The 26,313-nt window shown below is 32.8% G+C and overlaps 1 protein-coding gene across 2 annotated transcripts in view; it reads right to left on the minus strand.

Moving 5' to 3' along the window:
* Positions 1-64: 64 nt before the first annotated feature.
* LOC111052063 overlaps positions 65-26,313 on the minus strand; it is an 83,119-nt gene continuing 56,870 nt past the window's right edge. For both annotated transcript variants that reach the window (XM_039435530.1, XM_039435529.1), the window contains exons 9-12: positions 25,015-25,248; positions 15,512-15,686; positions 13,121-13,292; positions 65-6,044 (exon numbers count right to left, since the gene is read on the minus strand). In XM_039435530.1, the coding sequence (XP_039291464.1) occupies positions 5,989-6,044; positions 13,121-13,292; positions 15,512-15,686; positions 25,015-25,248 (637 nt within the window). In that variant the 3' untranslated portion in view covers positions 65-5,988. The remainder of the gene's footprint in view (positions 6,045-13,120; positions 13,293-15,511; positions 15,687-25,014; positions 25,249-26,313) is intronic.

The following is a 26,313-nucleotide window of genomic DNA, read 5'->3' on the forward strand; positions in this document are numbered from 1 at the left end:
GTAATTTGCCATTCACAGGAGAGTTTCAAGGAATATTTCAATTTGAATATATAGATTTCATCTATATGAATTGAATTGAATCGAATTTATTTCAGCAAAATTTACACAATTCACAATAATATTTCAACAGAACAAATAAACAACTTGAGATATGCAATACAAATATTACTATTAATACCTTATCCTATTCCCTATCATATATATCTATATTATATTTATGATAATAATATTCCTAGTTTAATCCAGTTCAACAATGTTTTAGCATATATTATTGTGGTATAACTTATCTTATTGCACCTATCCCAAGTGGATTCACTCTATTTAATGAAATATAAGAGCCCACATAGACCTTTTTGGCCTGTTCGTGGGTCAATAAGTCTAGTACTGTGTGATTAAAGTATACATTTTTTTCCTGATTGAACTTTAGAGAAATAAGTTTTTTCAATTTCATAATCGCACACATACACACACACACCACATACACACACACACACACACCACAGACACACACACACCACAGACACGTTGGTCATCACAAGGTGAACCGCTAGGCAAAAAGATATATTGATTGGGACAAAGAGAATATCCAAACATTAGAAGTAACCAATATCCTATTGATAAATAGATTGAAGTAGCCGTTCACATTGATCTTCATTCAGCGTATTTATCCAATTTGTAATTATTGATTTATATTTTGAGAAACTACATGCGCCCGGCTGACTTATTTCTTGAGGAATGTTATTCATAATAGTGTGGCATAGGTATGATATATTCCTATCACAGGCTGAACGGGTGTTTCGTTGAAGACCCGAGTGATGAAAGCGGGAATGTCTTGTCATGTAATGATGATTGGACTCTGAATTGAAATATATTTTATTCTTGAACATGTACATCAGTACTGATTTAATGAATAGCTGCCTGATTCTGAAAACGTTGAAGACCTGAAACAATCGTACGGATGGAAATTTTCTGCATAGACCAAGGCCAACTTTTATTATAGTTTTCTGAGTCACTGATATTTGATCTAACAACGCTTTGGGTGCACTTCCCCAAAGGACAATACCGTAGGAAATAATGGACTGAATGCATAATACACTGTTCTCAAATGATTTATATTGAGGATTCCCCTAAGCTGGTTGAACACATAAATCATTTTTCTCAGCCTACTATTAAGGTATCTAACATGAGAGCTCCATGTCAATCGACTATCTATATGAATGCCCAAATATTTATATTCATAGACAGTCTCTATTAAATCACAGCCACATGTATTACCCCAATCAGCCCCGCACGTGTGAACCCTCAATTCCAAGTTAGTAGGGGGAGCACGACTGTCACGCAGGAAAATAGGCAAACACTTAGTTTTTTTTTATTCATGCTGAGTATATTGATATCAAACCAGCTTTTCAATTGTCTTAGCTCACTTGAAGCTACTCTGTACACATTTTCCCAACTGTCTCCCTCAAAGTAAACGGCTGTGTCATCAGCAAAAAGCATCATTCTACCACTCATATTTACCTGAATAATATCATTAATGTAGACCAGAAATAGAATTGGTCCGAAGGTACTGCCCTGAACCACACCATAATTGATATCTTGGATGATACTTTCGACTCCTGCAATAGATACCAACTGGCGACGCTTTGACAGGAAACTTTTAAGCCAATCGTGTGCAGCACCAATTATTCCTATGGCCGTCAGTTCATTCAACAACAAATCGTGATAAATGGAGTCAAAAGCTTTTGCCAGATCAATAAATAGTAAAAGAAGATATTTATTATTATTAATACCCTGTCTCAGATAGTCGCTTAGCTGAAAGAAACAATTAGACGAATTCCGGTCATCCCTAAAGCCGAATTGATTATCCATTAGAATGTTACCGTATTGTTTTTAAGGTACTTGGTCAATTGCTTCTTGAAACATTTCTCGATGACCTTAGAAATGAAACTAAGAAGGTTTATAGGTCTATAATTATTTAAATCATTTTTAATGCCAGACTTATAGAGTGGAATAATTTTTGCTAATTTGAGAATATCCGGAAAAGTTCCTGATGTAAAGCTTCTATTAATAATGTGACGAAGAGGAGTAACAGTAGATTTTATATTATCCTTCAAAAGAGATGCTGATATGCCATCGCAGCCAGGCGCAGAACCACCTCGTAGCTCCAAAATGCAGTTTTCAACATCCATCTCACTCACCTGCTGTAAGTCAAAAATCGAATTGCATGGAGGGTGATCCATGTCAGGTAGATTAATATTATGGTTGCCTTGTTTTATAACGTCTGCAAGAGATTCTCCAACTTTTGAAAAAAATATATTCAATTTATTGGTAACATCAGAAACCGTAGTACAACTTCCTGTTTGAGGACTTCGGCTGTCGTTACTATTAGTAAGAAAACTTTGTATAGGAAATGAGTTATTCCTTGGATTTACACCCGATATTTCATTAATTGTTCTCCAAAAGGAAATAGGTTTAGAATCGGATAATAATTTATTCCTATAGTAATTATATTTTGTAGTTTTTAATGATCTATTCAATGTTTTCCTATAATTATTGTAGTATAATTTCAATTGTAAATTGAAGGGTTGTCTGATAATAAGCTTACTTAATTTATTCCTCTTTTTAATCGATTAATCAGTTATCCAGGGTTTTAATTTTTTTAATTGGACTCTTTTTGGTTTATTTGTTGTACAACTATGTTTAATTTATTGAATTTTCTTAACGAATGATTCAGTAGATTCATTGACGCTTTCTATCATTGTTACATCCTGCCAGGTTTGCTGTGAAACAGTTTCTGAGAATTTCAAGTAATCAATGGAAGCATGGAATTGGAGAGGTTCAAATCTTGGTACATTCTGAGCTTGATTATCATTTTTAATTGGAATAGACGTTACATAGTGGTCAGTAATGTCAGACCGGAAAACGGCCGGACGGAGAGCCTCCGTATCAAAAGTGCCTGACAAAAATGTGGTCGATGCAAGTCGGAGTGAAGGCCGTCCGCCTTGTAGGAACGTTAACGCAGGAAACAAAACCAGCCCCATAGAGCACATCTAGATAACTGTTACTAATATTGTTAATTTGGTCAGTAAGAATATTGCAATTGATATCTCCAGCGATAATCTCAATAGTGTTGTTCAATCTATTCCTCCTATCGATGTATCTATCTTCAAGTCCACTGATAAAATTTGACAGGTCCAAGCCCTGACAGCGATAAGCACATAAAACGTTATAACTCAACTCGTATTTTTGGCAATCCAATATTAGACAATTTACTCCTCCAACATTAATCTCTTCACAGGATGCATTCAGTTCAGATCTTACATAAATAACTACTCCATCATTCTGATTAAATTTAACTGGAGTACGAAAGCTAGAATATTCTTCCAAGTGTCTTATGTTCTCATCCACACTCAACCAGGTTTCGGTTAAAATAATGACATCAAATTTAAATCCAAGACATTCCAAAAGAACAATAAAATCGTCAAAATTTTTATGGTAGCTCCTAATATTCAGATGTATAACACTTAAAGCATTCATTCCATTCTCTCTCAAAAATCCAGCATACACACCACACTCATCAAACTCCTCACAACCAACGTGTCTGTAGTCACTCAATTCTCCTAACACATTCATTTTCTTACTGCCGATCCTTTTTCTAAAATATATATATTTTTTATAGATTAGCCTAAATAAGTTCATATATCCAAGTAATGTTCGGTACTTAAGGTGGCGTTGATTAATTACTAAATGAATATAATAATGATAATAATAGTAGTAATTAAAGAAATATATTTATGTATATTATCAAAATTTGATTTACATTTAATGTAAATTATTAAATTTCGGAAAATGTTTCCTAGTAATTGGAACATACATAGAAAATCTCATATTATAAACTGGTTTAGTGATTAAAGGCAATAGATTTAATGATAATATCAAATGGGATAGGATTACAAAAGTATGCTTATGCTCTTTGATTTCAATCACAAACAAATTTATTACCTGGAAAATAATTATTAATTCAATGAAAAGTTAGCTTAGATTGTCATTATGTTTACACAACGATATCCAAAATCATAAATAGAAGTAGATACTATTCTTATATAAGTACATGAGAATAAAAATGAAACAAGTTCTCAAAGAAATGAATAGATTTGAAGGAAAATGGAATGTTGCACTGATAAAAACCAAGGAATAAATTAATAGAATAGACAATAGAAGGAACTTACATGATATGAAATCAATAAGCAAAAATAAATATTACAATAGAAACAAAGGAAATTATAAATGCTACTCCCATTTACGACTCAATTCAGATGAGAAAAAAAATCAATTTAAAATAATCCTAGAAAATACTGAGTATTCATAATATTTTTCCCTATAAAGAACTATTATTGTGAGATAACAAGCCAACATGAGTTGTTTCCTCTTTTCCCTCCACTACAACAACTCTCTTCCTTACTTCTTTGTTGAACAAAGCTAACTGATTTTATGTTTCATAGAATTAAATATATTATTCCATAAATGATAAACTAATTTAAATCACCTAAAAAGTTCCAGTAACAGAGTTCATTAACTATAGATCCTGCACGTGGAAAATAATAACTATAGACAAATAAAAATAGGAAATTATTAAATTATTAAAAACCAAACACATTTGCATTTATCAGAAAATTAACTTAATAAAGAGTTCAAATCGCCACCATTCTGTAACCAATATATAGAATGTATGAATGTCCACTGAGTATAGAAATAGAGAATTAAGGCAATAGTAAGATTGAAGCATTAGTTTGGAAGAATAATTAAATCATGAATAATAAGAATTACAGATTTATTTCAAATTCTGGATGAAATTTGAATCATGATTAAGCATTGATATTGGATTGCACTGGCCTTGAATCAGAATCATGATTCGAAGCTGAAAGAAGCTTACTTCAAGAGGGCAGTATGCCTTGAATCAGGATTGATTCACTCTAAACATCCAGCTTGAATCAGACTCTAATTGATCTAGAATTACAATAGTATCGAGCTTGCATTTTGTGAAAGGTGTGCCAGGTGGCCTTGAATGGGGGGATCGCATCCAGCATGCGTTTCAAGCCTGAGTCAAGACTGCATCTCAATCCTGATTCGACCGTGCATCTCGGGCCTGGATCGAGCTCGCAACGCGACTTTGATTTTAGCTCGCAGCACCAGCCTGATTAGAGCCTGCATTTTCGAGCTCGAAACTGGCTTGAACGATGTATAAATGGACTCTTGAAATTAACTCATTTCGAGCTAAACGCATGCGGAAGAAATCTTGAATCAAGACCTCACGTTTGACAAAACGAGCTTGCTTTGATTTCGATTCAAGTTGATTGTGCTGATTGGGCTGATTTGACCAATCTTTTTTTCTAATTCAACACTTTACTGATAGATATCACTACCAATTGATTGAGAAGAATATGTTTTCGGAATAATAGTTGCTGCATGACTAAGCACATAGGAAGTCCGTATTGAGATGCAAATGAAAATATTGATTGTCAGATAAATTTCATGATTCACCAAATAAAGTCTAAAAACAACTTAAAATCTCTTCAAGTGTAAAAATTTAAAAGTGGTCAAATTATAATAGAAACTATACAAAATATGCATTTGTATTAGAAGATTATTACAACTGAATACATTGAAAAACATAACGTGGTTTGCAGCAGTAAGGAATTCAATACATTCTACTCCATAGAGATATAACGAGTTCTGTTGCAGTACTCGTTTAGTAACTATGAAGGCTTTTGCAGCAGTAGGCCTACGTGGGGTACACATGATGAGTTTTGCAGCAGTATCCAAACTTTGACGGCCATTTTCATACCTTTTTAACGTGTTCTGTAGCATTTAACAAGTGGGAATAGTTGTATATGAACCCAGAGAACAAAATGGCGTTCTTAACTCGAAATTGAAGAAAATGGAGATAACGAGTTTTGAAACTGGGCTACTCAAGTTTTCGAGCTGTCATCAGTCCCAACTCCCAACATCTGGTACGTAGCTTTCAAGCAGTTGCAACGCCCCTTCTGCGGAAACAAAAACAATTTTATTACATCAACTTATACAGTGTTTTACAAAACTTTCATCAGAGACTTAACCTTCCAGTCAACCGGTACATTCCAAAGAGCTGAATAAAGCTCCGGAGTTGATAAAACGAGTTATTAACAAAAAGTTATTAACTTGACTGAATCGTCAAAAATTTCTCTTAAAAAAAGTTAATAACTCGTGTTTTAACAGAAAATTCCTTTTTGTTATTAACAAGATAAATGGTTATCAATATAATTGACTCCCAGATGATTTCATTCAACGAGACTATCCATATGATGTAACAGCCGGAATAAAAAGCAAAAAATTGTCTTCAAATTTGAATTGAAACATGTGTGATCATTAATATAATGGTCTCCATCTGATCTAATGTAAACAAATTATAGTGTGTTTACACCAGAGTTGATAACAAAAGTTTTTAACATTTGTTAATAACATTTTCTTTTGGCTGCTAGTTTTGTTATCAACAGAAGTTAAATTTGTCACGTGTTTAGTCTGCAGCTGTAGTTATTAGGAAACAGCTGTAGTTGTAGGGTAGTAATGAAGTGCGGTGGGTTGCGGGGAAGATGGGAACCTGTTATTATAACAAAAGTTAATGCGATAAAAGAGGCTTCTGTTATCAACACAACACATTTCCTTTGATATTTACCGACTCTCGCTAGATAACATACATCTTGTTAATAACAAGGAGTTATTAACTTTTGTTAATTGAATTTTTTGTCGATTCAGTCAAGTTAATAACTTTTTGTTAATAAATCATATGGTATCAACTCCGGTGTAAACGCAGTTTAACATGATGTAAATGACTTTTGTAATTAACATCAGTTAATAACAAAAATGTTAAAAACTTGTGTTATTGACTCCGGTGTAAACGCAGCTTTCGACTCAAATAAAATGTCTTTGACAGAACCCTGCATTCAAATAATACATTATATTTTAGTGAGGCCCACGTTAGTAGAGGTAAAAATAAGAAAAAAGTTCTCATAAACATATATCCATAAATGCTTCATTAGCGAGCTATACAGGGTGAAAGATTTCACCCGGAATTCAGTTCCTCTGGTGAAATACACCGACGCTGAATTGTTTGGGCACTAGTTTTTGAAAAACTTATGCTGGATTCATATGGAAAAATATCTGAAAAATTGAATAAAACTAGTCTGCAAGCTGTAGTGTCAGTAGTTTTCGAGAAAAAAGTTGAAATATGAAAAAAATCTAAGTAGAAAAACACAGACTTCTACGTTTGATGCCCAATAACTTTCTTTAATGACCAGTAAACAAATAATTTTCCACAATTAATATTGTAGAGAATTTAATTCTGAGAAGAATGATGTAAGCTGTGTAAACTAAATTTAAATAAAAGTTGAATAAAATGTATTCTTATGTAGTACATTACACCACAAAAATTTGCTGTTTTATGAGGAGAGAACGGGGATGTTTCACAGAGACAAGTAGCGTTTTTGAACGATATTAGTGTCACAGAGACAAGTTTCACAGGAGCAAGTATTTCTATAAATGGCAGTCTCACAGGAACAAGTTCCCACAGAGACAAGCAGTTCCATAGAGACAAGGTCTCCGTCCAAAGTAGTAGCGCTATAAATGGCAGTCTCACAGAAGCAAGTTCCACTTTTCTTCTGAATAATTTCACACACTTTTCCATCGCCTACCTCCTGAGACAGACCGAGCTGACCTGTGGATGGACATCCCCTGGTTCTCCATTCAGACCATGGCAACTTAGGATGGACATCAACAGTATAACGGTATCGTTCCACATTCAATTTATTTTTTAATATTGTTTTTGATTTTAGAAATTCCAAATTAATTATAAATATGCTTTATTATAATGATTTTTAAACTATCATATAACTTGTTTAAATAAAAAATACAATAATCTGTCCAACACATTTCTGTCTAACGTTTTGTAAAATCATTGGCAACAAGTTTTTTTTTTTTTTTAATTGATTAAATGCTCAAAATTCAATAACCTTCCTCAATTGTTTTGTATTTAAATAGATGTAGGATAACTAATTTTATAACACCAAAATAGGTTAAAATTCACATTTAAATCTCACGGAAATTTCTTCTTTTAAATAAAATAAATCTGACTCCTAAAAAAATGTTCTTCTTTCAAATTCCAAAAAACATCTAGTTGATAATATAAAAAAACCAACTGATTTTGCTCTACCATCAAATGCTACGCAACAAAAATTTACGGTGTTCCCGTCTGGGAACTGGTGGATCGCCCTCTTTTATTACTCTCACCAAACAGGTCACCAATCATTTATTACAAATGATGGATACCACTGTTATTTCAATTTAATGTTACAAATGGTGGAGGTTACGCCGAGCTTATTTCTGCATTACACAAATAAATTAATAAGGTAACAAAAAACATTAAAGCAGATTAATCTAACGTTAAATGTTGGACTTTCCCCGTCCCTCAAATTATATAAAATACATAAATGTTTGCAAAACTCAAATCAAAAGTTCTTGTAATCAAATTAAATTAAATAGAACTAAAAACTGGCGTTTGATCAGTGAATTAATTCTAATACATAATAGCAAACCATTTTGAATGAATTTTTTATTACAGGAAGAAAGTGTATTGTTATTTCGAATAAGTTGTGTTTTCAATGAATGTTTAATTTCAATGCCAAGGCTATTAACTATCTGAGCCCACTAATTGATGAAATATTGAGTGCAAATGATATATACATTTTTATTTGTATTGTGAAATCATTTGCATCTGTTAGTAGGGATAGTAAGTATTTGATTTATGTCAATAATGTGATTATAAACCCACAGAGATATGTAAAGATAGGCTTGATTGGATATCTATTGCTATTGGATATCAATTCTTTTGTGATTTTTTGTATAGTATTATGCCTAGATATAATTGAGTTAATGGACAAAGTTGAATGGATGATCATTATTCCAGCAATTTATTCATTCAATAACCTATTAATTCATTATTAATATGAATTATCACTTCTCTTTGAAATCAATTAGGCTACTTTGAAATTATTAAAACATTATATAAATCTTCAATACCGTACTCTTTGTATTTTTTTCTTCCAAAACATGACTAGTTCCAACTCATCAAAAGCCATTTTTCCTAAACTAGTAGTTCTGTGAACAGTAGACCTCGCACTCAGTAAGTTACATTGACCTGTTGTTATGTTTTCTCAAAAATCAGTAAATAATTTATCAATTTAAAATGTCTTGAAAAAATCCTAAATAAATATAGAGCTTTCTGTCCTATCGTACCGTGACGTGTCGTCCCGGAGTGTGAGTGTGAGCGCTGTTATCAGGTCTGGCTGCAACTGTCTACAACGTTGATGGAAAGATACAATTTTCAAGATGTTCGATGTTTTTGAACGGGTAGTATTATAGTCCACTAGACAGCTGATTTATGATGAATAATTCTATACGGTAGTCTGATTTTTACGGTAATATTGGCGTATGAAGGAGGCTCCTCTCTCCTTTTATATTATCCTTGAAATGCAAAATTTCCAAAAACCTTGTATATACGTCGACGCGGAATTTAAAAAAGAACATACCTGTCAAATTTCATAAAAATCTATTACCGCGTTTCGCTGTAAATGCACAACATAAAAACATTTATACATTTAAACATTAAGAGAAATGCCAAACCGTCGACTTGAATCTTAGACCACACTTCGCTCAGTCAATAAAAAAATGAGTTGAAACAAGTCTTGTTTTGAAAGCAAAAAGAATAATAAAGGGTAGGGTACTTAATGATGTGTTTTAATATAAATTGATGGATATTATTACGAACAAAAACTAAATGGTAGTAGAATATATTCCCTTTGATAGATATTATTGAACTATCGATTATCATTACGGTGTATAGTTAGTTATAGATGCACAAAAAGCGAATAATGCATTAAATACAGAAGTTTCTTAAAAAGAATACAATATTTGACTTTCATATTTTTATTTTACATTTAGAAGGTACTATTCATTATTCTCATCTATTAATAAAATACATTTGATAGTTAAAATTGCTCGTAGGAAATAGAGACACAGAAAGTGAGTACAGTGGAATATATTGCCAAGCTAGGCATTATACTTGATACTCCTAGAGATAACGTTAAAATTAGTCTATCATTTAATATTATATATTTTTTACTATCATTGAATTGGATTTCTCAGTATTGGTATTTGATAAAGGACGTAAAGCTGGTAGTTAATCGGGAGTCTACCCAAGTGAATTCACTTTTCTTGGCCTGAAGCTGAGCTTGACTGCGACGTTGCCAAGTTGTGCGCTCCAGCCTTCATCTAAAGTAAGCCATGACACAACTACAAAAAAATCATCGAATTCGGTGTACACATAAAAAAGTTATTGAACGTCAAAATTTGAGGCTCGATTTTTATTTATATAGATAGTATTCTTTATTCCATAAAAAGTACAAACATAGGTTACATTGAAATACAATATTACTGGAATACCCCTACAAGAATATGGGTGTATCGTCTGAGTGTAGGCGGAGTGAGTCCCTGTTACAGTGGGTAGCCAATGGTCTATTCATAATGTCTATATACTAGAATGATCGCTTTGTGACAAGAAGGTGAGTATATAATAGTATGTATTATAATCTGAAATTGAATTATTGCATTGTTGTTCATCGAGGAAAGCTAATGAACATAAAAAGATTGATCAGATGAGTAACATATGCAGACTCGAGAATTGAACTATGAAAAAATTCTTATGTAAGAAAAATGGTGAATTCTCATTATAAAAAAATACCGAGAAACAGGAATCAGTATGATCGTAGTTTTAAATATGTAGCCGCCAATCGTCATTATTCTATTCCCCTAAATTATTCTTGTTAAAGGCTGCGCAACGGCTAAAAATAAACTTTCTACTGATGATATTTTTATAAGTTTTTCGATTTGTATATCATCAAGCTATCAAAATGAAAAGGTTTTCTCAAGAAAACATTTATTTCCGATCATTACTTATGAGATATGAGCGCCTGAAGTTTGAATTTTTGGGACAGAACATTTCAAATTCGGTAAGATAAAAATCTATGAGATTGAGGAGATGGATTTCATGGTATTGTTGATCTAGTAAAACAAAAATTTTCTGAAAATATAAATTTTTGAAAAAGTTATTCAATTTACCAAAGATAACCCAACTAGAAGCTATTTTTAGTAAATTGAATAACTATCTTAAAAATGATATTTTCAGAAAATTTTGGTTTTAATAGTAGATCAACAATACCATTAAAAATCTGTCCTATGAATCTCATGGATTTATCTCTTACCGAATTTGAAATGTTCTGTCCCAAAAATTAAAACTTTAGGCGCTCATATCTCAAAAAGTAATGATCAGAAAAAAATGTTTTCCTGAGAAAACTTTCTCATTTTGATAGCTTAATGATATACAAATCAAAAAACTTGGAAGAATATCACCAGTAAAAGTTTATTTTCAGCCTTTGCACAGCCTTTAGAATGAGGCTTACAGTTGTTCAATGAGCAAGGAAAGTTGTGTGAGTGTACCACACCAGACTTTTTTCAGCACATAATTGACATGCTTGTTCCATGACAAATGTTCATCAAACCTAGTTAAATGCTAGTCGAATGCTCCAAAATGTTATCATCTAATATAATGTTTGGACTTGAAACACGTCTGCTCTGCCTAGTTTAGGAAGGGACTACTACAACTGACTTATTGGGATTTAAGAGGAGATTTCGACTGTTCAGAAATTTATCGATTGCTGTTAGACCCTGGGCTGATGATTTCTCCACATTTTCTACTGTATTACCCGTGAAAATTAATGTTGGCAGATTGTTGTGCTCGCTCAGATCACCTCAGGTAACCCCTTAATGTGACATAGAAACAGTAAAAGGCCTAATATGGAACCTTGCGGGACGCCGTAATGGAGACTTTTGAGCTCAGAGCGATACTTTATTTTATAGTTAATTGAAGGGGTTACATTAATCCTCTCCAATTGCACATATTGTTCTCTTCCCTTCAACTATCATTTCATTTCACAAAGCAGATAGCGCCATCCTTTTCCAGCTCAGCAAAATAGTCACATTGTTTATTAACAATGTAGAAATATAATTTGAAAAAATTATACTTAAACAGTATCAAAATTAATGTACGCACTATATTATTTCTGTCTCTGTTGAAATGATATTTTATCGACTTGATTTTATGATATAAGTCAAATCTAGACGTTTTGTATCCAGACTTTGAAATTTTGTACATGATGTTGACCATACATTGTTGAAAATGTTCTTGTCAATAGAGAAAAATCTATTTCTAATTATTTAACAAAATATTCTTCCTCAATCGTAAAAATTCATCATAGAATCATTGAAAAATGAATCTTCTTGGCGGGTAAAATATAAAAATTATTCAAATGATATTTTTGTGTATTCAAAATAGCAAAACTATTAGTAAAATGTTTATATGAAATTTATTTTCAAACCCTGAAGATTATATGATACTTTGAAACTGTAGTAGTTTTAATTTCTTATTTTTATGTTGAAAAACTTTCCAAAAAAAGGTACTATAATGTTATTTTATAAATAAAAATAATTAGCCCTGAATACATACATTTTAGAGAGTAAAATATAATTGAATCTATATAGTGTAATAGAGCAAAGAACTGGCATGACGAATGACGCATCATCACGTCTCAACTACTCAACTGATTAACTTAAAATTTTGTATATAAATTCATTATTTACCGATGATGGTTATAGAGGCCTATTTTTAATTCTTCAAGATTTCAGTTTGTCAAGTTTATACAGGTGGAGCACGGGCCACCTGTTAGTTTTAAATAAAAATATAAATATTTCATTAGATATCGCAGCTATCATCAGAGAAGGCAGTGGCAAGGCACAGAGTCGGCAACGTTGTTCATTTATCTTTCACCACTGCCATTATAACGTGGACCTCACAATATGTGTGAACACTCCCATAAAAGTCAACGATAATCTTTTTCTGCTTAGCAGAACAGAGATTAGATTGAAAGCTGGGTTTTAATCTCCAAAAATAAAGATAATACCTGATATCACTCACCGTATTTGAGGATTTTAGAAGACATAGGAGTGACAAAGAATGTCTCTCTCAACAGCACGACGGAATTTTTTTGAGTATCGTCCAGCCATATTCCAATATTATGAGGATGTATGTAGCCGGACATATTAACTGAAGGAATATACATTGACAACTCCAGTCTGAGGAGTGTATCCTGTAAACCACAAATATATGAGAAATATACTATGCATACCGTAATATATAATATGATAAAAATTAACAAATGGTATGATATGGATGATGAATGATATAACAGTATATTTCCTTCACTTCACAAAAACACAAAAAATGACTTTGGATTCAGTACAGATATAGGGTAGGAATATGTAGTTTGAGCTGATTAAATTGAAACTTTTTATAAACTTACAGAGATGATTCTAAGGCCATTTGTATTTTATTAATTCCAATATTAATAATTGAACCAATTAATTCAATAATTATTCGTGTAACAAGTCTGCATAACGATAAAAGCCCAATCCAATGGAAGGTTGTTGGCTCGAATTTTGCCAGTCATAGACTTTTTTGACTTTTGAATTTATTTATTCAAATTCAAATTTATTTCACAAGAATCTGGTGTGGCGCACTCACAAAACTTTTCTTGCCGTTATGAAAATTTATCACCTGACGCTTGTGTTCCCGCGCATCTCAAGTCTACTATTCAAAGATTTGAGCCATTTGGTGACAGGGCAATAACGCTGGAGACACACGAGGTCTGCTATCTCTTCATAGTGAATCATTTAATAGAATCAACAGTGCTAACAGTTTGCAACTGGATAATCACATTTTCTCGAATTTCGAGCTTATTTTTGATTTTAGTGAAAATGTTACTGAACATTAATTGTGGAGATTCTCATGCTCAATCTTTTCCACTCCAAATTTTTTGTTTAAATTGTATCTGAAGCTTGATAATTGAGAATCTAAAATCAAACTTTGCATAGATGGGGCGGAGCTCCTGAACTTTTAACAGATATGGGACTTGTGGCAGTTGATGGAACTTATCGATGACTATTTTAGGTATAACTTTAATCAAAATCGTTGGAGCCGTTTTCGAGAAATCGCGAAAAACCCTGTTTTTGACAAAATTTTTGACATTTTAGCCGCCATCTTGAATTGCATTTGATCGAAACTGTTCGTGTCGGATCCTCATAGGGGAAGGACCTTAAGTTCCAAATTTCAAGTCATTCCGTTGATTAGGAGATGAGATATCGAGTACACAGACGCACATACACTCATACACACACACACATACACACAACACACACACACCACACACACACACACACACATACACAAAAGACCAATACCCAAAAACCACTTTTTTGGACTCAGGGGACCTTGAAACTTATAGAAATTAAGAAATTGGGGTACCTTAATATTTTCTTCGGAAAGCAATAATTTCCTTAGATATGGTAATAGGGCAAGGAAAGTAAAAAACATACAAACACAATTATAATTATATAATATTATAACATATCATTACAAAAACAAGGAAAACTACTGCATGCACTAATCCCAAAACAGTCTTCACTACACTAATATTACAATCATATTAAGAAAGTTACTAAGAAAAACAGTTGAATATTTTCTATTTCAATGAAGGTTACCAGTGAGGTAGTTTTGACAAAATAACACATCTTGTTATTCAATTTTCGTATTTTTCCAATTTATTTCAGCTAATGTAAATTTTTGCAGTGGAGTGAAATCGATAGTTATTTATTTATTAAATCGTTATTTATACATGTTTTCTTTATTCTTATTGAATGAAAAAGACTAAGAAATTGTCAAAAAACCACTGATTTAAATGTGATTTAAAGTACTTATAAATCAGTGGTTTTTCGACAATTTCTTAGTCTTTTTCATTCAATATGAATAATTAGCACAATATCAACTTCTCAACTACACAAAAAGTTTTCTTTATTCATTTACAACTGTTGAATCAGTCAAAATCAACTCAGTATCAAACCTTAGTAGGCCTACTGGAATATTCTAATATCATACAGTCCTATCAGTCGCTATCAGAGCTGTGTAGTCCAGGTCCAGCCAATAATGATTATGATTATAACATTTATTTCTATTGTATCCACTGTCAATAAGTTAATAAATTGGAGGATGAATTAAATAAATAACAAATAATTGAACAGATGGAAATCAATGAGACATTCAAATGCTGATAAATGAATAATTAAGTTATTATTCAACAAAAATCAAAATTAAATGCTGTAAATAAGTCTTCGGGGTGATTTAAATCGTTTAATTTCGATTTTCGTCTAATAATTTGGAATTCTTCAATGTTGTTTTCCATCACGAACTGCTTATTATCACTTTTTGCTTTTAAATTTAATTTTAGTAATTTAATAATTTGGATTGAAATACCTTCCTGTTAGCGCATATCCAAACTTTGAGGTCAATTTTTGATATTAGTTGCCTCATGGAATGAAAGTCTAGTTCGTACATCTCTCCACCATAGAACTCGATCACTCTGGGGAGAATGTATTTGTAATTGTAGCTCTCAAATACCGTCTTCGTGTTCCATCGGTCCTCTAGACAGCTACAATTCAAAATAAATTGTGAATTTCACAATAATTTACAAGTCAAAATGCATCTTTGAAAAAATTGCGAAACTTACAATGTTGATTTGCGATTTGCAAAGTTGGAAAGATGCAAATTTTTCAATAAACCACATACAACAAAAATAATAATGGAATGCTAGTCTCATTTCTGTGCTGTAGTGAAGGAGATTTTGTGTTTTGGAAGCCTTTTGCAATTATCACTTGTTTATTTAGAATTTCATCAACTTTAGTGAGATTTTACATTATTATAGTCAGCACCTGGTTAACATCGCTCTTCTTTCCTAGAAAGTCATTAGGAAGAGCTTCGTGTTTCGAATGAACACGTTAAGCTATCGGTCCCGGTTGCCCAAAAAGCACTCATTAGGTCATGTCCAATGCCCTGAAATTGATCAGTTGCGACCTGAAAACTCTGACACCAGCCAGGTCACTCAATATAATTATTACTAGGAAAGACAAATAGGTCTATCTTTTTCTAGCTCCAAATTGTTTGTATGCCTTGAGGTGCGTACATCAGGTGCGCCGCGAACATGAGCAATTCACTTTTAATCAGCTGACTATATCTGTATTTTTACAGAGACAGTAAGATAAAGTTATAAAAAGCTTGGCATCAGCTGATTAAGAGTGAATTGCTCATGTTCGCGGCTCGTAAATCTGTACGCACCTTTAAGGAAATATAATATACTAGTGGGAAAATAGGTCTATCGTTTTCTAGCTCCAAATTGTTCGTATGCCTTAAGGAAATATAATAAACTTGAGGGCAAATAGGTCTATATTTTTCTAGCTCCAAATTGTTTGTACGCCTTAAGGAAATATAATGAACCAGAGGTCAAATGGGTGAAAAAATGTAGATTCAAGATTCGTTTTATTAACCATCAGGCTACAATTATAGCATTAGGCAAGTCATAATACATTTTTCTAACTCAAAATTTTTTGTATGCCTTAAGGAAATTCAATAAACTAGTAGTTCTGCGAACAGTAGACCTCGCTCATGAATACAACTCTCAATCTAATGAGAAGGGCCAGTCAGCAGCGGCTCGTGATCTTTTAGCTTGGGGGTTCAACCTCATGATCTATTGGGGAGAAAGGTCAAGAGGATATAGAGTATTGAGCATAATCAATTGTAAAGGTAATCAATAATGATTTTAAGGAATTACCTCCCAAAGATAAGGCATATTTTCTACAAATATAGATTTTTTGTCCTGTTCATATTTTTCTTGTTTAATTTTTACTTTGGGAGTTAATCTACCATCATGTTTTATTTTACACCTATCCTCAATATTAATAATGTTTGTCTTTAACAAATACTGAACCTTATTCATATTTCTTCATCAAAATGCTGTTACGGTTGTAATATTACATTTTTCTTCTCACATTTGAATCGAATCTTCAATTCGAGATCTATGGAACTTTATAGTAAATGTCAGAGTTATCAATAGACGGACAAATTTTTTGACGGAGAATTTATTATCGTAAATGTTTGTTGCATTGTTCCATAATGTCACCGAGGTAGGGTTAACAAATTACTAAATAAATCGTTTATTTGAATAGAATATATGTATAAAAATTTAAAATAACATTTTCAAAATAAAGTTTTATTGAGAACAGATGTAGAATGTGAATTCTAAACTTATAAGTTATAATTTTGTGTTGACGTGTCTGTAAAGATCGATATTGAGGAGGGCGTTGTTTTTCGTGACTGGCAAATTGTGTCTTTTTCCTGTTGGACCTTCTTCTGAAACTAATGGCTGGCTGTTGCTTGTATAATTTTGTGCTCTGAGTTATTGTCTGTTTAAATGAATTTATTAATGTTTTAAATTGAAGTTTTATATAAATTTTTGTGCATAATTCGCTATTAGTGTAGTAAAGCCAATAGCCACTGTGTTTCAACTGTAAACTAGATAAGTTTTTTAGTTCGTAATAAATTCTGAAATCATTAAGCTTATAAGTTATTGTTCGTTTTATATTTCTGTGTTTTTGCCAAAATTTTCATCTGAAGATTATAAGTTGATTTGCTCTGAAAACTGGATTTCTCATTCATAGACAATAGATCCATTCACAGTTTATCAAGTATCTATTTTATTGGAGCCGACAACTTTCCTTAGTGTGACAGGTGTTATATGCTATTCCAACCGTTTAAGGAAAAATTGGTAGCACGGCAAATGGTACCCCTGGTGGGACCGAATTACAAAATAAATATGTCCCAAATGGTACGCCCTGGTGTGGGGACTCAAACTACAAAATATATCCCTGGTTATAAAAAAAAAATTATTGGTAGGATAGATATCTTGATGAATTGTGAGTGGGGGATGCTGCTGAGTGGGAAATCGGTTCAAGAAAGTTCAGGTTCTAATGAGTAAATATTTTTTACGCAGTAGCAAGATGGAGAGCAATAAAAATAATGAAGTTTTATCCAGTGAAAACATTCAAAACTTAGATGAAGAATCACAAGATTTAGACCTAACCTTAAACAATGACTCAAACGATAGTGTAGCTGTAAGTGAAAACGTTTCAAATGTAACAATCCATGAGAAAGTAGTAGAAATATCAAATGAAACAAGTATGGTAGGAGCTAAAAATGATATAAATCTTATAGCATTCCTAACACAAAGGTTTGATGATCAAAATGCTAAGATTGATAATTTGAAACAAAATCAAAGTGCTAGGTTTGATGAGATGAAGCAAGAATTTGCTAGCATTAGACTAGAGCAGGTTAGTATAAACCTTCTATTGAAAAATGCAAATGAAACAGTGAAAGATAATCATGAAGATGAAAACAAATTGAAGCAGGATGATAGTAGTGTTAAGTTACAAGATCAACTCATTCAAGTTTCTGACAATGTAGGCCTAGTTACTGTTGTTGAAAGGGTCAACCATAGTGAAAGTGTAGAATTGAGTAAAGAAGTAGGTAGGGAGTTGTCTTCATTGAAAGTCAACTATCAAGAAAGTACTATTGCTACATTGAAGGTTAAGAAAACAGTAAACAAATCGAATGTTTCTATGGATCAGATTACTACATTGAAAGTTAGGAAAACAGTAAATAAAATGAATGATTACATGAGACAGGTTTCTGTGGAGGTTAGGAATAATGTCAACAAAATGAATGTTGCTTTGAGTCAAGTTGATGAGTTCAACTTTCAACTGAGAATTGAAAAGGTGTATGCTATGCATTCTCAAGTGAACATGACTAACTTTTGCAAGCAAAATGGCTTTGTTGAAACAAATGAACCCATGAAGAAAATCATGCTATTGAAGAAAACAAAACGCAAAGTCTCCATTGATGTGTTAGTATTCAAAGGTTGTTTCAAGTTGCTTACTTACAAGATGATAACTGTGAATCACATGATGGAAGGGTATTCCCCAACACACAATGATTAGGAATCCTGTGTTATGCCGGGATTCAGAATAGCATAATCGCTACACAGTGTATGGTAAGAGTCCATAATTGTGTCTTTTTTCTTTCCTGTAGCCTATTTTCTTGGCCCTTAATCTTTTCAATTTTCGATTCTTTCCTGTCTTTGTGTAATATTCAGTAAATTTCTTCTATGATACATATCTTAACCAATCTTGTCCATAGTCATTTAAATTTGTATTTTTTCTGAAATAATTTTAGAAGTTGAAATAGTAGCTTATTTTCCTAATCTTTAAATTGTTGATAAAACTTAACTTTTCCAAAATCTATCCATTGTAGTGTAAAGAATTGTGTGCTTGTGACATATTTTTTCATCATGTATCACTTATGTGAAGTGTATCAATTTTGAAATGTGTGTTGTTTTAGGGAATTTATTTACCCAGTTTTCTTTTTCTCTTGTTTGTATTTTTTAGGGAATTTATTTACCCAGTATTTCATCTTGATCATCTTTGTATCATAATCTTGAAATGTTTATACTTATTATACAGTCTTTAAATTTTAAATTATTTTGAAAAATAATTGGTTTAATTTAAAACGTTTTGTTATATTATTAATTGAAATAAGTGTTTTGTAATTGATTTTTTTTTTAATTTTAAAACTGTTTGTTCTATAAATTTTGATATGATTGATTATCGTTTGAAATGGATGCTGGAGTGTATGTAGAATTTTTAGTGGGGTTTGTTGATTAGAATTTTGCTGGTATGTGATTGTTTTTTGAGATGGAAACCCATTATTGCCTAAAGAAGGAATAACAGAGGTTATGACTTAGAGAGGCAGTAATGAGATAATATTTTTGTGTTGATTACTTATGTTGATTGCCATAGATGCAAAATAATGATTAATAATGTTGATTGCCATAGATGCAAAATGATGATTACTGATGAATATTGTTTGCCTTTGAAGCAAAATATTATTGATGTTTTGAATGGTTTCTTGTTTAATGTTTGATAGTAAAGTTTTGTCATGAAATGTAGTTTGTGTTTAGAACATTGAAAAGTCGAAATAAACTATAGTATCCAACAAACGATGATTAACAATATTAAATAATTTGCTCTTTATACAATTTTTGAACAAAATTAAAACTAAATAATTTTGAAACCCTGAATGATAAATCATAAATGTGAAATGAACATGCTATAAATGAAATGTTATATTAAATAATAATGAAATGCAAATATATTATGAAATGATTGAATAGAAAACCAAATGTCTGAAATTATTGAAATATGTATTGAAATTAAATTTTTGTTGTGTTGTTATGATGTTTGTTTTTTACAATTTTGATAATGATACAGGGTGTTATGAAATTATATTTCTATTTTGAAGAATGGATTAAAATTTTGATATTTGAACAGTGAATAGATGAAAATAAATGATATTTTTTTTTAAATTTATCATTGATATGTCCATATTTTACAATTTATGTATTGCTGACTGTATAATAAGATGTTAACAAATTTCAATTTCATAGATACTTAAAATAATTTTTATGTGTATTAGATTGTATTGATAGCCTAATCAGATTTTTCTTTTTAGTTCATAAGCATTTTAAGATAACAGGTACAGCACAGACATTAACATTGAAATAGTTATCATGTGAATCTCGAAATCAGTAACAAGTGAACGCCATGAAGAGTGTTAAGAACATTTGGGTGATTTTCGAACTAGTGTGACATATCTACGCCAAAATCAATGCTGCGGCCTACACCAATAACTACGCCAAAATCTACGCCAATGCCTGTGCCAACGCCAATATCTACGCCGATGCCTGCGCCGAAGCCAATATCTGCGCCAATGCTGATGCCAAAATCTGCGCCAATGCTGATGCCAAAATCTGCGCCAACGCTGATGTCAACAACAAAAATCAATGCCAATGCCTGCGCCAACGCTGATGCCAACAACAAAAATCAATGCCAATGCCTGCGCCAACACTAATAACTACGCCAAAATGCCAAAATCTGCGCCAATGCCAACAACAAAAATCAATGCCAATAGCTACGCCAATGCCTGCGCCAATGCCAAAATCTGCGCCAATGCTGCACCAATGCCAATAGCTTCGCCAATGCCAAAATCTGCGCCAATGCCAATATCAACGCCGATGCCACAGCCGACACCAAAGCATACGCCAATAGCAATGCCAATGCTTATTGCTGACTCTGTATCTCAAACTTCAACACTACTGCATTACCTGGAGGTAATTGCCATCCATGTTCACATTCACAACTTTGAATTCAGAAGAACAGTCACAGTATCATGAAAGAATTGATTCAAAAAATCCTCTCCTAAATTATTCCTGTATGCAGAACTCTAAACCTTGAAAACTGAAAATATCAAAAAACCAAACCTTACCTAAATTAATCCTCACCTAAATTAATCCTGTATGCAGCGTCTATCTCTTTTCCAAAAAAAAATGAATTACATTGTCATTTCAAGCCTGAAATGTACATTGTATAATTACAAATATGATACAAAATTTATGTGACTCTGTATTGAATTTGGAATGCAGCCGTCTACTACAAACATGAAGCAATGCTAACTGAGATGTCACCTGTATCGAGTTTGGTATGCAGCAGTCGACTACAAGTATCAGCCCAACACTACGTGCATCCAGATCAGCCCAACACTTAACGTCATCACATTGGAGTCACACTTAACTGAAAATCATACTGAGTGCCTTAACGGACTGTTTTCCAAAATGTGCATCAATAAAATCAACCGCGTCAATAGTGAAAGAAATGAACATTTTTTGATTTATTGAAATTTTATGTGAAAATTAAATGTAACAATTCATCAATTCATTTAAAAAAAAAAATAAATAAATAAATAAATAAATAAATAATGATAATAAATTTTTCCAACTCCAAATTTTTTGTATGCCTTAAGGAAATTCAATAAACTAGTAGTTCTGCGAACAGTAGACCTCGCTCATGAATACAACTCTCAATCTAATGAGAAGGCCCAGTCAGCAGCGGCTCGTGATCTTTTAGCTTGGGGTTCAACCTCATGATCTATTGGGGAGAAAGGTCAAGAGGATATAGAGTATTGAGCATAATCAAGTGTAAAGGTAATCAATAATGATTTTAAGGAATTACCTCCCAAAGATTAAGCATATTTTCTACAAATATAGATTTTTTGTCCTGTTCATATTTTTCTTGTTTAATTTTTACTTTGGGAGTTAATCTACCATCATGTTTTATTTTACACCTATCCTCAATATTAATAATGTTTGTCTTTAACAAATACTGAACCTTATTCATATTTCTTCATCAAAATGCTGTTACGGTACCTAACACAATAAATTATATTCACACTCTCACTAAAACAAAATGGACATACTAGAAATACTCACGAATACACGAACCACACTAGAAATTACTAGTCTATATTCTTCAACACGCAAAAAAATTATATAATAAAGAATGCAGTGTAATCTATCACAACTGTATACAGTGTATACCCAAAACCGTACCGTATAACCTCAAAACTGTCACGCTTTCTACTTCTTGTTTACCGCTTTTTTACTGTTTACTGCCACCAAATTTGAATTTATTGGTTATGTTCAAGATGGCACTGCTACTGAATCCGTATCACGAATACTCACGATTCATTCCGAGGTTTACCGAATGCTTCACTTGCCTCGGCTAGGTTAGGCTACTCTCGGATGACCTCGTGGAAACGTGGTTCAGACAGGATTGTGAACCAAATCCGTGCTAGTAAACAGAGTCCCCTCCACTGTTCCACTACCTCACCCAGCCATGTTTTTGGGTTCACATCGGGGAATGAACACTGCTTTCCACCACCACCCGTCTCGTCATACCATTCGGTGCTGTTTCAAGCAAGCCACTCCGGCACCGGCCGCAAAACATCGACGTTAAGTTTACATAGATGAAAAATTTCGTGATTTAATTTCATGAGTATAAAATAAAAATATAATTATATGAGTAGAATTCATCATTCTATACGAGTTGGTTCAATTCTGGGGGTTCAATGAACCATTGAACACATAGGACGAGCCGCCACTGGGGCCAGTACAGTAAGTACAGTAGGCTAAATTGTGAAGATTTAGCAATGTCATCTATTATTTTCTCCATTGAAAGTGCTAGAGACACTGTTTCCAGGGACACCGGACTTGTCAAGGAGGTACCTTTATATCTATCGTCTCCATATTTTACAATATTAACATATATTACAACTTTTCTAATAATTAATTATAAGAAATCGGTCAACTGACGGAAAAATTGAATATGCGGGTAATTTAGATGATGAATCGTCTCACAGACGAAAGTGAGTCGGAAAATGATTCTTAATAAGATGGGTTTGTTGGTGACAATGAAAGGAGGTTGCTAATGATGGTTTTAATGAAAAGTGGATTCAATGTTATGGCTTGTTATACCTATGCAGAATGTTGATGCTCACAACTCGGTTTTCGATCTCATACTGAAAGGAAAACAAGAGACTTGACACTGTAGGTAAAGCGACACAAAAATGCACATTTTTAAAGGCGCATGCGCTACCTCATCCACTCTCACATGAGCTGTCTTATGGTCTCATAGATACAGCGCGAATTCGAGAGAGACTACTACACCTCAGAATTTTGCACTCATTCATTCTGGATTATTAAACTGATGCACTAATGTGTTTATAGTGCATTCTCATGCTTTCTCTCTTAAATGAATGACGAGTCTTTCACAATTTGAATAGGCTAATAATATTATTGTACCTCATAAACTGAAAATTCAGTTATAAAATAACTAGAATAATAACTGATAGTTATCAATAAAAGAAGTTGGAGATAAAAGAAATGTTTATGATGTTAAATATTGTCTACAGCTAGAATAGTTGTTGATTTACTAGTTGATTAATTTTTATGAAGATAAAAATTGTCCACAACTAAAAAAGTTGAGTTATCTGTAACATAGACAATAATAGTTATTTATGTATTGATATTGAAGATTTTTTAAAAATAATTTATCCAATTAATTTGATAAATCAATTTAATAATAATGAGATGATTCAATTTAATTATTCTTCATAATCATAATAATAATTTTATAATGATATATTATAAGAATAAGATGGAAAAATTAGTATTGTCTGCAAAAAAATCTGGTAGGAACAAGATTTTAACCTAGGTCCCACAGTGTGAGAAACAATGCTTTAACCGACTCGGACACCATCGGCTGGTAACATAAATGCAAAAAAGTGGGAAGATGAACTGCTGTATCTTCAAAGATACGAAAAAGTAACTTTCGAGGTAAGTTTTCGGTTTTTTTAATTACAAAAAAACCTGAGGTCTTATCAAAAATCGTTACATATATGTTTCAGCGCCTTGTTTCAAAGAACTTGCATATCAAATTTCATACAAATCGGACAATAACTGTGACTGTAACTGCGGTACAAACAAACAAACAGACAAAAGCCGATCAAGTCGAAACTAAGACCTCAGCTTCACTTCGGTCAACTAAAGGGCAAATAGGTCTATATTTTTCTAGCTCCAAATTGTTTGTATTCCTTAAGGAAATATAATAAACTATCGCAATATTCATTCTGAATCATGGATATTTACTATCACTTCAATATTTTTCATTATAATGAAGAGATATATCGTCTTGGTGAACAAAATATATTGAATATGGTATGCTATTGATCAATTCTACTAAGAAATAATATCAGAAATAACATTAATCACAGCTGCCTACTTTAGATGGCTGTAGTGATGAAAATTGAAAATTGCAAAAGGAGTAGAAGTTGGTGGATGAGTGGTAGGAGGAGGAGGAAATGGTGGAAGAGGAGGAGGAGGAGAAGGAGGAGGAGGAGTTGGTGAAGAGGAGGAGGAGGAGTAGGAGGAGGAGGAGGTGGTGGCGGAGGAGTAAATGGTGGGGAAGAACACTACTCACATTAAAGGATTACTGCTGTCAGCAGTATACACTGCATCCCAGAGTCTGCCAACTTGATAGACACTGAGGCCGTTCATGTATTCTACATTAGTGTATATCAAATATTTATTATCATTTCCGTATCTAACAGCTTCTAATCTTTTTTCGATAGGCTCCTTTCCATCCATGAATGTTCTCAGCGAATCCAGTGAATAGACGTCCATAGCTTTAGCATCTGACAGCTTTTCATAGGCTCTGTAAAAAATCACAATAATTGATAATCAGGGGAAGATCAGTGATATAAATACATTGAACAATGTTCAACAAGATAAAAAATTAGGTTATGAAAATGTTATCATGTTGAATGACAATAAAGGTAGACGCACATAGATCATCATCAGACGGATCGGATTATTATATTAATTTAATGCATTGTTTTCAATTGGAGTGCGCATACCTATCCGCATCCGTATAGGTATGCGCACTCCAATTGAAAACAATGCATCAAATCTAATCATCCGATCCGTCCGATGCGTGCCGTCCGTCCGATGACGATCTGTGTGTGCCTACCTTAAAACTATAAAATATCACTTTAAGTCGTCGGTCCCGGCTGCCTAAAAAGAAGTCGTTTTGTTCAGTTGCGACCTGAAACTCTGACACCAGACCTGAGCCAGCCAGGTCACTCGATATTATTATTATTATCACAATTGAACTTTATTATTAATATTAACCATAGTGAGGTCCACGTTATAATGACAGTATTTTCAACGTTATCATTGCTATCCTTGTCTATCATTCAACAAAGCAGATAGCGCTATCCTCTTCCACCTCTGCAATGCTGCCAGTTTGTTTTTACTTTCCTTGCCCTATTACCATAGGTAAGGAAAGTATTGCTTTTCAAAAAAATTCAAGGTACCCTAATTTCATGTTTTCTATACGTTTCAAGGTCCCCTGAGTCCAAAAACATGATTCTTGGGTGTTGATATGTGTGTGTGTGTGTGTCTGTGAACACGATAACTTCATTCCTAATTAACCGATTGACTTGAAATTTTAAGCTTAAGGTCCTTATACCATGAGGATCCGACAATAAGAAATTCAATTCAAAATGGCGGAAAAAATGGCGGATAATGGCTACAAAACAATGTTTTTCACGGTTTTCTCGAAAACGGCTCTAACGATTTTCTTCAAATTGATACCCTAGATAGCTATTTATAAGCCCTATCAACTGACATGAGTCTCATTTCTGGGAAAACTGCAGGAGCTCCGTAATATTCCTGAGGGGAATGAATTTTGTTAAATTTCTATAACGATTTTCTCAAA

Source organism: Nilaparvata lugens, chromosome 9 (assembly GCF_014356525.2).
Source record: "Nilaparvata lugens isolate BPH chromosome 9, ASM1435652v1, whole genome shotgun sequence".
Classification (NCBI taxonomy): domain Eukaryota; kingdom Metazoa; phylum Arthropoda; class Insecta; order Hemiptera; family Delphacidae; genus Nilaparvata; species Nilaparvata lugens.